This window comes from Tachysurus vachellii, chromosome 26 (genome assembly GCF_030014155.1).
Source record: "Tachysurus vachellii isolate PV-2020 chromosome 26, HZAU_Pvac_v1, whole genome shotgun sequence".
Lineage (NCBI taxonomy): Eukaryota > Metazoa > Chordata > Actinopteri > Siluriformes > Bagridae > Tachysurus > Tachysurus vachellii.
In genome coordinates, this window is record NC_083485.1 from 1,344,697 (window position 1) to 1,362,517 (window position 17,821).

Here is a 17,821-nt window from a genome sequence, read left to right on the forward strand (position 1 = left end):
GTGTGTGTGTGTGTGTGTGTGTGTGTGTGTGTGTGTGTGAAAAATAGTGACCTCATAGGAGCTTCGGTTTTAAGATGACTTCATGCAACGCGGTACGGATTTCTGTTTTGGGCACACACACACACACTATATCTCTCACACACACACACACACTATATCACACACACACACACACACTATATCACACACACACACTATATCACACACACACACTAACACAGACACACACACACACACTATATTACACACACACTAACACAGACACACACACACTATATTACACACAGACACACACACACACTATCTCTCACACACACAGACACACACACACACACTATCTCTCACACACACACACACCGCGCGCATAAACTAGGGCAAGGTAGGGAATATTTTAAGGGCCCTAGTAGTAAGAAAGGGGTCAGAAATTCCTACTGTGATTGTTTCACGCATGTTAAAACAAAACAAACCAAAACAAAAAAAAATCACCCAGCTTCTCGCTCGCGCACGAATCGTTGCAGCTGCAGCAACAGCACCATGGACAGCGGCGCACGTGCCTCGTGTTGCTGCGGAACAGCGTGTCCGAACCCGCCGTTTATACGACGACGGTATCTGAGAGAACCAGAGAGAGCAAAATGGAGCAAAAGAAGCAACACCCCCCCTCCCTTACACCAATCCCCCCTCCTCCCCCTCCCGTCCCTACTGTCCATTCGATCTCTGCACATGTCATCAGTGTCATAACCATCTCATAACCTTCGCTTCACTTCACACCGTGTTACAGAGACATTAATGTAGCATTCAGGTAAAAAAAAAGGCCCAAAACATCATCGTTTGAAGCGTTTGAAGCATTTGAAGCACGAGCGACGCCGTTTTATGGTTTTGTTGTGTCATCATCCCATCGGTGGTGGGACGCGCTCACGTGCAGAGAGACGTGATTAAGAATCATGGGACAGAAACGCAGCTCTGTACATTCGCCGTATAAAGGCTGTTTTTTTAAAAGTTCATTTTTTCCTGTCATTGAGCTGGTACCCTGGAAGGGAACATCTTTTGCATGGCAATGTGGATGTAGTGTACCTTTAAAATGTTACACAACTGGACCATCATTTGCAATAAGGTTTAAACCATCCCTATGTCCATCTTTCTAGGTAAAAGGAACAAACGAACCACTGTTTTTCTAACCTTATCAACAAGTCAGTGTACAGCTCAGTGTATGAAAAATCACAATGCAACTCTACATCTTTAAAGGTGCGGTTTAGAATTTGTGAATGTGCTTCTAGACCTGTAACTTTTGTATCATTTTGATTCCTTTGTTTAAATTAATTTGTATAATTTTAAAGAAAAAAAAATCGGTCATGTTGGATTTCGTTTTTTTTTATTCAGGTCTGTTTACGTTTTCTGGCCCTGAAATGAGCTTCTTAAACAATAGAGGGTGTTTAAAACACTTTTTACAAATATTTAATGCCTCTGTTTATATTGTGGTGATTAAATGTAATTAAATTAGTTAACAATTTGCCTGTAGGTGTGTTATTTTCCTCAGTCACCTCATGTATGTGATCAGGCTAGTGCTTCGTTCCTTTGCTCAGATTTTACTTTTGTTTAATTAAATTTCAGTAAAATCATTTTAATAAACTAACTGACTCTTTATTGCTTGTTCTTATCATGTGATTATCATAAGTTTAATTTTTTAATCTAACACCAATTTAAACTTATGTAAGCAGCATTGTTAATTACATTGTTATTAATGTTTAATAACATGTAAATGGACGAATATTTAATTACATGGTTTAATAATTAACACGCGATACACAATATGTAAAAAGGAAATAATTTCAATTTAAAATGTTCTTTGTTGGATTTATTTGGAGTGAGATGGACTTTAGGCTCATAGCTCCAGGACAACAGTCATATTTGTAGTATTTTTTTACTGAGCTGTAATTTAACCTCTGCAGAATGTTGAGTGGTCAGGAGCAGGAGCAGGAGCAAGAGCAGGAGCAGGAGCAGGACTTTCCAATCTTTTAGAGATGAGCTGAAAGTGATTTTGATTTATGTATAAACTGTCTGCACTACATTTGCCTTCTAGATGTAACTGGCGAGTAGAAAGCACATGCATGAGCTGAATATGAATTTGTACTTGAGAGAGAGAGAGAGAGAGAGAGAGAGAGAGAGAGAGAGAGAGAGAGAGAATGTGTGTGTGTATGTGTGTGATAATGTTCTGAGGGGTTTCCTTTCTCTGACTCATCTTTTAGTGGGAGGTTTCTTCTACAAATTTCTATGGTCTGATCTGAGATCAGACTGAGTGGTGGGGTTTGGTGTTGTGGGTTTGGTGTTAGGGGTTTTGTGTTGGGGTTTGGTATTAGGGGTTTGGTCTTTTCCTGCTCTTAAGTTCTGACTTTAGTCCTCAGTGTTAGTCTTCAGTTTTCAGTATAAGACTTTAGTCCTCACTGTAATCTTTAGTCCTCAGTGTAATCTTTAGTCCTCACTGTAATCTTTAGCCCTCACCGTAATCTTTAGTCCTCAGTGTAATCTTTAGTCCTCACTGTAATCTTTAGTCCTCAGTGTAATCTTAAGTCCTCAATGTAATCTTTAGTCCTCACTGTAATCTTTAGTCCTCACTGTAATCTTAAGTCCTCACTGTAATCTTTAGTCCTCACTGTAATCTTTAGTCCTCACTGTAATCTTAAATCCTCAGTGTAATCTTTAGTCCTCACTGTAATCTTAAGTCCTCAGTGTAATCTTTAGTCCTCAGTGTAATCTTTAGTCCTCACTGTAATCTTAAGTCCTCAGTGTAATCTTTAGTCCTCAGTGTAATCTTTAGTCCACACTGTAATCTTAAAATCTCAGTGTAATCTTTAGTCCACAGTGTAATCCTTAGTTTTCAGTGTAAGACTTTAGTCCTCAGTGTAAATCTGTAGACATTTGTGTTATCCCTTAATCCTCAGTATGTCTTTATTCTGGAGTAATTATTGTTTGTCTGCACTTATTGTGTAAACTGTAGGATTGTGCTCCTTCTACACAACACCAGTCATTACTGCATTATATAAACACTTATCCACAGTGTAGGACACAAGAGCTTAATGTTATCCTAAATCCTTAATCCTTTGTGTTAGTGTAAATTCTTAGACCTTAGCCCATAGTGTAAGCCCTTAGTTCCTAAGAAGAGTTGTGTGTTTGTGCGTGTGTGCGTGAGTGTGTGTGTGTGTGTGTGTGTGTGTGTGTGCGTGAGTGTGTGCATGTAAAATAAACGGATGACTTTTTTCCTTTAGTGTGAGGCTCACCTCCAATAAATTGTTGCCAGGGAGCTATGATGGCTGACTTGTGATCATAAGAGCCTATTAAACTAAAGGATACACACACACACACACACACACACACACACACACACACACACACACACACAGAGGGATAGACAGATTCACTCTTTAATTTAAGCTGCCTTAATATCGATGTATATTCTGCTGTATGCTGGTCTGGAAAACTATGAAGCTCATGCAAAAGTATTCCCTTATCTTTTTAAAAAGAAAAAAAAGAGAAGAAGAAGAAGCATTATATTCACCCCTTTCTCTGCATGGTTCTATCCTCCATTTCCTTCACACCATGCACATTGTCATGTCTCCTCAGATTCCGTCTGTACTGACCCATTTTATTTCATACGGCGTTTTACTCAACACTTTCCTTATATGGTCATTGTTTCCTGTTCATGTAAGCATGTTGCTATGGTAGCTAATTGATCTGATGTATTTCTCCTTACCCCTGACTAGTTTATCTATTTATAGCTGCTTGCCGTCACTTTGTTTTGCATGCGATTTATTATGATCCTGTAGTTATTATGTACTGCGTGTGTTCTTCTGTGATCCGGACGATTGTTCTGAAGTAAATTAGAATTTGCGTGTGTTCTTCTTATAGTCCTACAGTTCTTCAGGTTCTTCTTATACCTCTAGAGTTATGTAGGTTCTTATAGCTCTTATGGTTCCTCAGGTTCTTCTTATACCTCTAGAGTTATGTAGGTTCTTCTTAAAGTCTTATAGTTCCTCAGGTTCTTCTTATACCTCTAGAGTTATGTAGGTCCTTCTTATAGCTTTTATAGTTCCTCAGGTTCTTCTTATACCTCTAGAGTTATGTAGGTTCTTATAGAGAGGTTGTGTAGGTTGTGTAGGTTCTTCTTATAGCTCTAGAGTTCTTCAGGTTCTTCTAATAGCTTATGGTTCTTATGGTTCTTCTTATACGTTTAGAGTTTTGAAGATTATTTCTCTAGTTCTGTAGTCTGTCTTCTCATAGATCTATAGACCTTCAGATTTTTATAGTTATTGAGTTTTGTTTGTTCTTCTGTAACCCTGAGCCTCTTTATAGTTCCATACTACAACAAATTATTTTATAATCCTCAAATATTGGCCTAAGGCACCCAAGAGGCACCTCCTGAAGATAACCTAGAGATCCCTCTGCCTTTCCCAGTGATGTGAGCTTATCCTGAGCTCATGGATGAGGATGAGGGCTGATAACCCACTTTTCTCAGAGAATGCTGCACTGCGATGTGGTTGGTGCTTTCATGTGTCTCCAGGGAAGCACGTGTCAGACTTCACTCCCTATCTCTTCACCCCCTTATTTGGTTGTGTGATAGACGAAAGGTGTTGTAGGTCTTTCAGTGTGTAGTTTTGTGTCTGTGACCTTAAGTCATCTTCTACCGTCTCTACTTCTTCACGGTTCTGTGGTTCTTTATGTTCCTCTGTGATCAGTAGCCGTGAAACAGACACAGATCCTGCTACAGAGCGCTCTGATAGTAAACTCTCTCTGATGATATCCACACGGTTTGTCAGAGGAGCTTCTTTTACTTACCATCGTTTATTTCATTCTAACTCACTTAATATAATCGTGTTTGCTTCTAATGCGTAATAGGGACTGACTTATGAAGAAGCATCTAACTGTCTCTCTGTCTTTCTCTCCGTCTCTCTCTGTCTCTCTGTCTCTCTCTCTCTCTCTCTCTCCCTCTCTCTCTCTCTGTCTCTCTCTGTCTTTCTCTCTCTCTCTCTCTGTCTCTCTCTGACTGTCTCTCTCAGGACTGGACGACTGTTTGCTGCAGTATGTCCGAGTGTTTGAGAGAGAAAGGATTTCTGGCGAGCAGCTGCTGCACATCACCCATCAGGAGCTTGAAGAGCTCGGAGTCACACGCATCGGCCATCAGGAGCTCATCCTCGAAGCAGTAGACTTGCTCTGTGCCCTGGTGAGGCAGAGAACACACACACACACACACACACACACACACACACACACACACACACACACACACACACACACACATAGTCACTATCCAATTAAATACAAACATTAATAAAATTCAGCAAAAATAAATTGTGTACTGCCTATATTGTTCATGTATTTAGGTGTGAATTTATGTTTGTTTTAGTGTGTACGTGTGTGCGTGCACATACTTGTGTGCGTGTATGTGTTTTAGAGTGCTAATGACGTGTTTACTCTGCATTAATGACACAGCTGAGATTAATCACTCTACTTCCCACTGTATGATTAGCACCCAGCAGGAAGAACACAAGCCAAACAGTGAGGAAAGTGTGTGTGTGTGTGGGTGTGTTTAAGATAATCTTACTGGTTCTAAAAAAAAAACACCTACCACACAGTGTAGATTCTGGATAGAATAAGACTGAATAAAGATAGAAGACAATGCTAATTATGAGAGACACAGCCTGGAGTTGCCATGACAACTACAACATTGTGAACAGCGTGGTTCTTAACCTGCCACCAAAACACACACACACACACACATACACACAGACATAAGCAGAAAAGAAACCCCAGGGCTGTCAAGATCTTTTAGAAGATTTTAATTACTTAAACATTTCATATTCGAATGCATTTACATATTAACAAGCCTGGAACGTTGTAACATTGTAAGTCATGGCTTTATTATGAATATGAATGCTTAGGTGTCTATTTTCAAATCCCCTCCAACACACAGCATCGCACATGACATCCTATTTATTAAACATACACTAGTGTATAGAGTACAGGGTAGAGGAGCTCAAAAATCATTACAGTGATTTGATGTGAGAACTCTGAGAACTGACGGATATTAATACAGCTATATGTTAAATGATTGTCTGGACAAGTTCATGAATAGCGCATTAATTGTGTATTTTTCCAAAATGAAGCAATAAGAAATACATATTTAAAATAGATTGCAAGTTAGGGGTAGGGGTAGGGAAGGATAGGTTTAGAGGACCGGGGTGGGAGTACGGATAGGGGTAGAGTTATGGGTAGAGTTGATATTGGTGGTAAGGGTTGGGGTTAGGGTTGGGGTAGGGGTTGGGATTGTTGTTATGGTTAGGGTAAGGAGTACGGTTAGTGGTTAGGAGTAGGTGTAGGGGCAGGGGTATGTAGGTTAAGGAGGTAAGGGTCAGGGGATTCAGGGGAGGGTTATGAGCAGGGGTAAGGTTAGGACTGGGGTCAAGGGTTAGGGATGAGTTTAGTTAGGAGTTGGGGTAGTGTTCAAATTAAGCTTTAGGTTTGGGGTAGAGCTTAAGATAAAGAGGGTAAAGGTATGGTTTAGGGGGTAATGGTTGAGGCAAAGGGGTATGGGTAACAGTCACTAAAAATATGTTTGTAATGAAGTACCTACACAAAACCTTTATTACAGAACTATGGTCTGGAGACGGAGAACCTACGTTCTCTTTCCCACAAGCTCAATGCTTCAGCTAAAAACCTGCAGAACTTCATCACGGGCCGGCGGCGTGGTGGACACTACGATGGCCGGGTGTGTCGACGACTGCCCAATGACTTCCTCACCAGTGTGGTTGACCTGATCGGAGCTGCCAAGAACCTTTTGGCCTGGCTGGACAGGTGAGACGAACTGACACCACCCTGAACATGATACTGAACTCGACCCTGAACATGAACCTGAACACAACACTACCATGAATATGACCCTAAACATGACCTGAACACTACCCTGAACATGACCATTAACTCCACCCTGAACATGACCTGAACACTACCATGAACATGACCTGAACACTACCCTGAACATGACCTGAACACAACCATGAATATGACCCTGAACATAACCTGAACACTACCCTGAACATGACCATGAACTCCACCCTGAACATGACATGAACACTACCATGAACATGACCATGAACTCCACCCTGAACATGTCCTGAACACTACCATGAATATGACCCTGAACATGATACTGAACTCGACCCTGAACATGAACCTGAACACAACACTACCATGAATATGACCCTGAACATGACCTGAACACCACCCTGAACATGACCATGAACTCCACCCTGAACATGACCTGAACACTACCATGAACATGACCTGAACACTACCCTGAACATGACCTGAACACAACCATGAATATGACCCTGAACATGACCTGAACACTACCCTGAACATGACCATGAACTCCACCCTGAACATGACCCTGAACATGACCTGAACACTACCATTCATATGATCCTGAACAAGACCTGAACACTACCATGAATATGATCCTGAACATGACTTGAACACTACCCTGAACATGACCATGAACTCCACCCTGAACATGATCTGAACACAACCATGAATATGACCCTGAACATGACCTGAACACTACGCTGAACATGACCATGAACTCCACCCTGATCATGACCCTGAACATGACCTGAACACTACCATGAATATGATCCTGAACATGACCTGAACAATACCATGAATATGATCCTGAACATGACCTGAACACTATCCTGAACATGACCTGAACACTACCCTGAACATGACCTGACCTCCACCCTGAACACCACCCTGAACATGACCATGAACTCCACCCTGAACATGACCTGAACACTACCATGAACATGACCTGAACACTACCCTGAACATGACCTGAACACAACCATGAATATGACCCTGAACATGACCTGAACACTACCCTGAACATGACCATGAACTCCACCCTGAACATGACATGAACACTACCATGAACATGACCATGAACTCCACCCTGAACATGACATGAACACTACCATGAACATGACCATGAACTCCACCCTGAACATGTCCTGAACACTACCATGAATATGACCCCGAACATGAACTGAACACTACGCTGAACATGTCCATGAACTCCACCCTGAACATGACCCTGAACATGACCTGAACACTACCATGAACATGACCTGAACACTACCCTGAACATGACCATGAACTCCACCCTGAACATGACCTGAACACTACAATGAACATGACCTGAACACTACCCTGAACATGACCTGAACACAACACTACCATGAATATGACCCTGAACATGACCTGAACACTACGCTGAACATGACCATGAACTCCACCCTGAACATGACCTGAACACTACAATGAACATGACCTGAACACTACCCTGAACATGACCTGAACACAACCATGAATATGACCCTGAACATGACCTGAACACTACCCTGAACATGACCATGAACTCCACCCTGAACATGACCCTGAACATGACCTGAACACTACCATGAATATGATCCTGAACATGACCTGAACACTACCATTCATATGATCCTGAACAAGACCTGAACACTACCATGAATATGATCCTGAACATGACTTGAACACTACCCTGAACATGACCATGAACTCCACCCTGAACATGATCTGAACACAACCATGAATATGACCCTGAACATGACCTGAACACTACGCTGAACATGACCATGAACTCCACCCTGATCATGACCCTGAACATGACCTGAACACTACCATGAATATGATCCTGAACATGACCTGAACAATACCATGAATATGATCCTGAACATGACCTGAACACTATCCTGAACATGACCTGAACACTACCCTGAACATGACCTGACCTCCACCCTGAACATGACCCTGAACACCACTCTGAGCATGACCCTGAACTCCAACCCATCACCATATTTTAATGTAGTTCACTCAGAATGACCTGGAACTTGCTTGAACTGTGCTAATTAAAGCTTGATTAATAAAAAAAAGATAAATAAGACTGAGTGTTTTCTATATAACCAGAATAGGTGTGTGTGTATCTTCTGTATGTAGCTTTAAGGCTAAAGTACAGATACTTATTAAACATACAAATTACAGACTTTGAACAGCCCAGAAATTAGCATGTTGCATTATACAGTATATAAGCATGTTGAAATGATGAGGCAATGTTTGCAAGACAGACTCTGACATAAGTGAATCACATTTAATGCTTAGCTAAGTAAAATGAACTATAATGCTAGGCAGCGTATGTTGATAATGATTTTTGAGTAACTGACCAATACATGTACAAGCTACCGACTTATAAATTTTTAAAGCTATATGGATATAAGGAATAGATGTACAGTATTTGTTTATCACTATCATCCTAGCTATTTTCATGCTCATCTATGCTAACATAAAGTTATCTTGCTAGCTGAGGAACTCTTTTTGAAATCTGTACCTGGAAGCTAATGGAACGAAGGCAGTGCTTTATTATAAGTGTTAGCCTCGAGGCTATCTCTGTAGGTTGTGAAATTTATTTACCAGTGTATACAGTATTCTGTACCTAGTTATGTGTTGTTAGTGTGTACCATCTGCTTAATAAAATCCTTCACTTCTGTGTGTGTGTGTGTGTGTGTGTGTGGGTGCTTCGTTCCAGGTCACCGTTTGTCAGTGTCACTGAATATTCAGTGCTGAAGAACAACATTGTCCAACTCTGTCTCGAGTTAACCACCATAGTGCAACAGGTGTGTGTGTGTGTCTGCATGTCTGTCAGCACGTTTGTGTGTTTAATGTTATGTGTGTGCCTGGATGCATGTAAAAGAACGCAAAATGAATCTGAAAATTTGGCTCAAAAGAAAATTTCTATACATCTAGAATTATAAACCTATATTGTTTAATGTTTATGATTTTGTTTCAGGACTGTACCGTGTATGAAACAGAAAATAAAATACTCCATGTGGTGAGTGTTTCACAAACTCACGTTTCTAGTGAGTCAGCTGTGGCTAACATTCTCATTTTGTCTTAGCTTTTGTTACGATTCAATGTTTTTATTTAGCTAATTCCTAAAACCGTTTGTGAAGATTCATAAGCTTTTTTCAAAATGGCAGAACTCACAAGGGAATACTTAGCGGCTTACGCTAACAGTTTTGGCCATACAGAGTCGTTTGTTTGGTCATTTTCGAACACATTCCAGATGCTTTGCTGGTTATTTTTTTCGTCACAAGGCTTTAGTTGTCTATATAAGCAACATTGTGCTAGCTAGCTCAGTTTTTAGTCTCAGTCGTCAGCTAGTTTCCATGTTTTACGTTCATAAGTTCTGGTTGCTTAGCAACAGTGCCCTTGCTGCTTTAATCACGAGTTCCATTTAAGCGCATCGATGAAATGGAGTCATTTTCTTCTCCCTTTTTTTTTCAGTATTCAGATATGTGTGTGTGTGTGTGTGTGTGTGTGTATGTGAATGATGGTAAATTATGCAGATCCTCATGGCTTTATCCTTGAGCTCTTGCAAAGCTATTAATGCCTTTTCAGAACAGAGAGCGAGAGATATTTAGAGATCAGTTAGAGTGTGTTAGTTTGCTCTGCAGCCCTCATAAATAAGAGAGCAGCAGAAAGCAGGTCAGAGGGTTTTTTTCTGAAGTAGGAACAGAGAGAATAAAAGAGAAAAAAAAAGAAAAAGGCTGGAAACAAGAAATGAGGACACTATGTAGTTCTAGCCAAACGTGCAAACACATGCACTCATGGACACACACACACACAGAAATGAAAACAGTAGCTAGTTCTATCTTTTATTTCTCTGTTTAACTAAACACCACAGCACTCCGTTCATTTATTCTCTTTCTTCTATAGTTCTGTCTCTTTACCATCACCATAATTAGCATGTGAGTATTAGCATGCCATTACTCATCAGAGCGCACCAACTTAGCATATCCTTTACATCATGTATAGCATCGGATCTGTTTAGCATTTAGTTTTTTGTGTCGTTTTTTTTTAAACTCAAGATAACATTGGTTATTAAATAATTAGTTCTGATCAGAAGGACAAGGATCACGGATATTGTCAGATAGCCTTAGGGCGCTCCTGGGATTAAGACTGCTCCTGGGATTAAGCTCTTTATTTTGTAAATAATCTGATAGTTCACATGACAGATAAAACTGCTGCTTTGACCAAGGAGATGAATTACTAATTTTACAACTAATCGTAGATCTCTCATAGCTAATCTCATTGAGAATCTCATAGCCAGTCGTAGCTTTGGCTTAATACATTAACAGTTTATATAAATAATCTGTCTGTCATTGTCTTGTTCTCTGTGCCAGTGTAAGACTCTGTCAGGAATCTGCGAGCACATCATTTCTCTGTCGTCTGATTCGCTGGTGTCACAGTCTGCTCACTTGGAGGTCGTCCATCTCACCAACGTTTTGCCCAATGAGGGTCTGGTGAGTAAACAACAACAACGTTTAACAACAACAACAACTGCAGTGACGTTACTAGCTTTCTCCATCTTTGTCTCTCAGGGCATGTATATAAAATCCACATATGACGGTCTACATGTGATCACCGGCACCACAGAGAATGTGAGTTTTATGCTGCAGCACCACGCAGCACCAGTGGAAAAATCATCAAGTTGTTAGCTAAACATCAGGACAGTAAAGGTTTCAGTCCCATGTTTTATTCACCTGGAAGCATTAAAGTGAAAATTACCCATCATTGTTCTATTAGCCAGCTAGCATCAGAAACTAAGGTAGCTACATTAGGAATAAAAAAAAAACAAAAAAAAAACTGCTAACTATTATTTTCTTAGATTTAATGCAAATTAAGTTCGATAATAGTACAAATACATTATTATAAACCTGTGACCTGAAGACTGTGAGAGCTTCTGTCGAATAGACCAAAGAAGAAAGAAATAAACCAAAGGCTAGCAAGCACATCGCCATATCAGTTGTCTGCTGAGTCATGTCACTGCTGACAAATACATACCTGATATCCGGGATATAGAATACATCTTTCATGTTCATTCAGCTTATATTAAAGCTACAAGGCTAGCTTGCTAGGGTTACTTTTGTTTGTTAGGTTATCTTTAACTTGCTATGTTTAGCTCTGGTTTGTTAGGTTAGCTTTAACTTGCTAGGTGGATTGTTTAACAGACCTAGGGTTACTTTTGGTACAAAGCTGTCTACAAGATGATAGTCTGTTTTTATGGATACGCTGTTTAATTTTTATTTGGTATTCACAGATTTTGTGTCATTTTAAAATGTTTATTTCTCTGTCTCATGCTGTTTGTAGTCTCCTGCTGATCTCTGTAAGAAGATTCATGCAGGTGATGAGGTCATTCAGGTCAACTACCAAACTGTGGTGAGTAATACTTCTGTGTGTGTGTGTATGTTTTGGGGTTGTATTATGTTTTTGGTTAATCGTAAAAGGAACTTTGCATGCATTTTATTTTGACCTGTTCCTTTAAAATAACTGCCACCTCAGTAATTCCCCCTCAGCTCAGGCTCCAGGCTGGCGCAGCTGTCTAAGGTTTCACTCGATCACTGAGAGATTGTGAGTCCATGAGAGACTGATCTTTGTCTTGAGGTGGAAAAAAATGACAGAACTCTGCAACATTGATCAGATCAGAGTTAGGCTGTAGGAGTGTCTGTCTGTACATAGAAGTTCTCTCCTCCTGACTTTGTACGTGAGCAGAAGCTCAAAAACGACCACACATTGCCCTTCACCCTAGCAGACCGGTAGCTGTTGTGTGATGACTAATATGACAGATGGGGGAAAAGGCACTGGCTTTTCAAACAGATCAACTCTCCTGATTCAGAATTCTTCATATCAGTCATGTTACATCTAACTACTTACATCAGGGTCTATTTGCACAATGTGGCTTTGATCTCTTATATGGAAATGTGGGTTTGTCTCTGTGTCCAATCTTGAAATGGGTTTTCACTGCGAGAGAAAACAAAGGATTTCTGACAGGATTTCTCACAAATATTTACAAAACTTTCCGCTCACCATAGCCAGTTACTGTAGATGGACTTGTACTGAGAGGATTTTTAAATTACAACAAAAGAGCTGTGTTTAACATTTGTCTTTAAGTCTGTAGCCAGCTCGCTAGCATTTAAGCTAAGCTGACAAGATTTCTGACAAGATTTTAGGTCATTTCTTGATCTTTGCTGCTAACACTAGAAAACCTTAGACAACTAATCTAGATTTAGTTATAATCAAACTGAAGAATGATACAAATTTTTAGAACCGCTAGTTAATATATCATAGTGTTCATTATGATTCGCTGTACATAGTAAGCTAACATGAGATAGCTAATCAACATCAGTGTTATATCTAACTAACCTGACATTAGCTAGTGTTTTGCTTAAAGTTGTTGATGGTTTTTGATGGTTTAATTTTAAAGCCATAAAACTTTTATATAAAACTTTAGAGTTACCGAATTTTAAAATGTTTACAATCTGTTAACGGCTGCTACATGCTAACATTTACATTTACATTTACATTTACAGCATTTGGCAGACGCCCTTATCCAGAGCGACGTACATAAGTGCTTAAATCTCTAACATTGAATACATTAATGCTGGCTCACTAAGTTACATACTTAAGATACCATGAGTTTAAAACATTTGTTCAAAGTTACAATGAAAGTGTCAAAGGTGTGTTTTTTTTTTGTTTTGTTTTTTTTTAAATGCAAAAGATAATGAAAGAAGTGCTAGTTGAAGTGTTTCCTGAATAAGTAGGTCTTCAACCGCCGCTTGAAAATAGCCAGTGACTCAGCTGTCCGGACCTCTAGGGGAAGTTCGTTCCACCACCTTGGTGCCAGTACAGAGAAGAGTCTTGTAGTATACTTGCCTCTTACCCTGAGAGATGGTGGAACCAGTCGAGCAGTGCTGGTAGATCGGAGGGTGCGGGGTGCAGTGCGAGGAGTTATGAGGGCTTTGAGGTAAGAGGGAGCTGGTCCATTTTTGGCTTTGTAGGCCAGCATCAGTGTTTTGAATCTGATGCGTGCAGCTACCGGAAGCCAATGGAGGGATCGCAGCAGCGGGGTGGTATGCGAGAACTTTGGCAGGTTGAAAACAAGCCGGGCAGCTGCATTTTGGATCATTTGCAGAGGACGGATTGCATTCATAGGTAGACCTGCCAGCAGTGCATTGCAGTAATCCAGTCTAGAAATGACAAGAGACTGAACAAGTACCTGAGCAGCCTGTGTGGACAGAAATGGTCGAATCCTTCTAATGTTGTAGAGAAGAAACCGACATGAGCGAGTCACATTAGCAACATGAGAGGAAAAAGACAGTTGATTGTCCATGGTTACCCCAAGGTTGCGAGCTGTGGCTGAAGGGGAGATCAGATCGTTGTGCAAGGATATAGCAAGATCATGACCTGGGGATGAATCACCTGGGATGAAGAGCAGCTCAGTTTTGCTAGGATTAAGCTTTAACTGATGAGCAGTCATCCATGATGATATTTCTGCCAGACATGCAGAGATCCGGTCAGAAGCTGTGGCATCTGCAGGTGGGAAAGAGAAGCTAAGTTGTGTATCATCAGCATAGCAGTGGTAAGAGAACCCATGTGAGGAAATAACTTCACCAAGAGAGTGAGTATACAGGGAGAAAAGAAGAGGACCAAGTACTGAGCCTTGTGGGACGCCAGTGGAGAGTCTGCGTGGAGCAGATGTCACTCCCATCCATGTTACCTGATATGAGCGTCCTTCCAGGTAGGAAGCGAACCATTCCCAAGCTGATCCGCAAATCCCAAGACTCCTGAGGGTGGCTAAGAGAGTCTTATGGTTGACCGTATCAAACGCTGCTGAAATGTCGAGGAGGATAAGGACGGATGAGAGATTGGCTGATCTAGCAGCATGTAGTTTCTCAGAGACATCTAAAAAGGCTGTCTCTGTGGAATGAGCTGCTTTAAAGCCAGACTGGTTGGGGTCTTGGAGGTTGTTCTGTGAGAGATAGACAGACAGTTGATTAAAGACAATGCGTTCAAGAATTTTTGAAAGAAACGAGAGAAGTGATACCGGTCTGTAGTTACTGATGTCTGATGGATCCAGAGCAGGTTTCTTCAGGATGGGAATAACCCTTGCTCTCTTGAAAGTAGTTGGTACCTGACCAGATGCTATGGATCTATTGGTGATAGTTGTAATGAAGGGCAGAAGGTCTTGCGAGATGGTCTGGAGCAAAGTGGAAGGGAGTGGATCCAATGGGCAGGTGGTAGGATTGCAAGTGGATGAGTTTTAGAATCTCTTCTGCTGTTACAGTTGAGAAATGTGACAACAAAGGTGTAGGGGAGTCCATGCTCTGAGATGTAAGTGCAGTCGGGGCTGAAGTGAAGGTCCGGCAGATTTCCTCAATCTTCTCCTGGTAGAAAGAAGCAAAGTCTTCTGCAGTCAGGGAGGATGAAGAAGGTGGAGCCGGGGGGTTGAGCAGAGAAGAGATGGTGTTGTGGAATTTCCGAGGGTCATGTGAGGAAGCTTCAAGCTTTTCCTTGTAGAAGGAAGTCTTGGCAGAAGTCACATCTGAGGAGAACTTGGCCATGAGTGTTCGGTAAGAATCAAGATCTGCATCAAGTTGTGATTTCTTCCACTTTCTCTCTGATGATCTTAGCTCTCTTCGATTGTTGCACAGCACATCTGAAAGCCAAGGAGCAAGAAGAACAAGAAGTTTTCTTGGGTTTAGTGGACATAGGGCAGAGGAAGTCCATAGTTGAGGAAAGTGATGAGAGGAAAGTATCTGTGGCCGAGTCCAAGGGCAGTGAGGAAAAAGACTCAGGATCAGGAAGGGAAGAAACTAACATACACTAATCTGACTGGATTTCTTTTTTAAACAAAATCTTTGCAGTCTTTGCTGCTAGCAATAGCAAGTTACCTTTGATGAAATGACACAATGGTGTTTCTGTGAGGATATTTAGCCTTCTAGCACATAAGCTAACTTGACAGAATTTCTGATCTGCTAATACTAGCTAGTCAGAAAACATTAGATAACTTATCTGTTTTGCTAAGGAAAAAAAAAAGTCATAATGTTAAATGTTGCTAATTATCCCTGCTAACAGTATTATAGACGGGTAGCTAAGACCTGAGATAATCTGACAGAACGTTAAGACGTATTAATGAAATTTAAAAAAAAAAGTTTTTGAGTGAAATTATAAAACTATACTGAAGGTGCTTATAAATCATATATGGAAATTTGTGCGTGGGCCGTAGGGGGTGTCCCAGATAATACGTCACAGAGAACAGGCGAGAAAAGAGACACAAACGCGCTTCACCACTAACAGCCATGTATATGAAGACAAAATGGCCGTGTCACATGTGAGCGTGTCTCAAAGCGCTGCTTCAAACGCATTTCAATAAAGCAATTGCTGCTATTTTTAGCTTGTGTGCTTAGATGGAAAACGTGTCCAATCTCATCTAGCAGGCTGCCTGTTTCAGGCTGGAGTGTGTGTGTGTGTGTGTGTGTGTGTGTGTGTGTGTGTGTGTGTGTGTGTGTGTGTGTGTGTACATTTACACACAGTGCCCCGTGTCTCTCACCTCCTCCTTTCAGCTTCTGGTTTAATCAATACGCCAGCTACACTGCAGTGTTACGCAACGGCACAGAGCGTGCTGAATAGAAAACGAGCTGTGTGTGTGTGTGTGTGTGTGTGTGTGTGTGTGTGTGTGTGTGTGTGTGTGTGTGTGTGTGTGTGTCGTGTTGTTCTTCATGCCATGAAAACTAGGAGCAGGAATAAATGCTGTAGAAATAAAATGATGGTATCCACATGACCCACATGTATCCACATGACCCACAGGCACTTCATGCTGCTAACAGCTGAGAGTTTTCAACAGGGAAAAAAATGAATTAGACAAAATAAAGATATAAAAACGTTTAACTTCAGGGCAAAATCTCTCAACCTCCATTTCTCTTTATGTCTCATTCTGTGTGTTTATCTATTTATCTGTCTGTCTGTCTGTTTGTCTGTTCTCTCTTTATGTCTTTCTGTCTCTCTTATTTGCTCTCTTTTTTCTATCTTTCTCTCTCTCTCTCTCTCTTTCTCTCTCTCCTGCTCTCTCTGTCCAAATGAATTTGCCAAGCTGTTTTGAGGATTTACAAGTACAGTATATGTCCAATAGTTACAGTTTATCAGCTCTGACCTCTCTCTCTCTCTCTCTCTCTCTCTCTCTCTCTCTCTCTCTCTCTCTCTCTATAAGGTGGGATGGCAGTTGAAGAACTTGGTGAATTCTCTGCGTGAGGATCCAAGTGGTGTCGTTCTCACACTGAAGAAAAGACCCCAAAATTCATTGAGCTCAGCACCGGGTCTGCTCAAGAACACCCGCTGGAAACCCCTCGCGCTGCAGGTATGTGTGTGTGTGTGTGTTTGTGTGTGTGTGTGTGTGTGTAGATTTTACTTCAGTTCATTCTAAATGTGATGCATCATATCATATTACATTACATCATGTTTAGTTGTAGTTGATTGTTTCTTTTTAGGATTTGTTTATCTATTTAATCTCTAGAGAGTGTATGATACATATGTAAGACTCGGTCGTGTGTGTGTGTGTGTGTATTGGCTTCTTGCCATGTCGCCTTGCGTTCTGTAGTTGCCATGGTTACACATCTCCAACAGACAGAGGCAAGAACATGTGTATTGACACCATGAGAGTCACGACACACAAAATCTCAACCCATTTTTTTCTTTTAGACTTCCGTTGGTTTAATGAATTAAATTAAAGGTGTATAAAGCGAAATGCAGCTTATGGTTCAGTGTGATGCCGTTTAGAGCTATTAGATTTGATCATTAAATAATATGGTGGGTCTGAGGAGAGGGACGCCTTAACTCCTAAACCTGAACTGATAGACAG

The 17,821-nt window shown here is 40.9% G+C and overlaps 1 protein-coding gene across 1 annotated transcript in view; it reads left to right on the plus strand.

Moving 5' to 3' along the window:
- The window catches only part of si:ch211-26b3.4 (connector enhancer of kinase suppressor of ras 2), a 30,957-nt gene that overhangs the window by 277 nt on the left and 12,859 nt on the right, over nucleotides 1–17,821 (plus strand). The window contains exons 2-9 of the mRNA XM_060863539.1: nucleotides 5,049–5,212; nucleotides 6,641–6,843; nucleotides 9,653–9,740; nucleotides 9,914–9,955; nucleotides 11,310–11,429; nucleotides 11,508–11,567; nucleotides 12,277–12,345; nucleotides 17,174–17,320. Of these exons, the coding sequence (XP_060719522.1) occupies nucleotides 5,049–5,212; nucleotides 6,641–6,843; nucleotides 9,653–9,740; nucleotides 9,914–9,955; nucleotides 11,310–11,429; nucleotides 11,508–11,567; nucleotides 12,277–12,345; nucleotides 17,174–17,320 (893 nt within the window). The remainder of the gene's footprint in view (nucleotides 1–5,048; nucleotides 5,213–6,640; nucleotides 6,844–9,652; nucleotides 9,741–9,913; nucleotides 9,956–11,309; nucleotides 11,430–11,507; nucleotides 11,568–12,276; nucleotides 12,346–17,173; nucleotides 17,321–17,821) is intronic.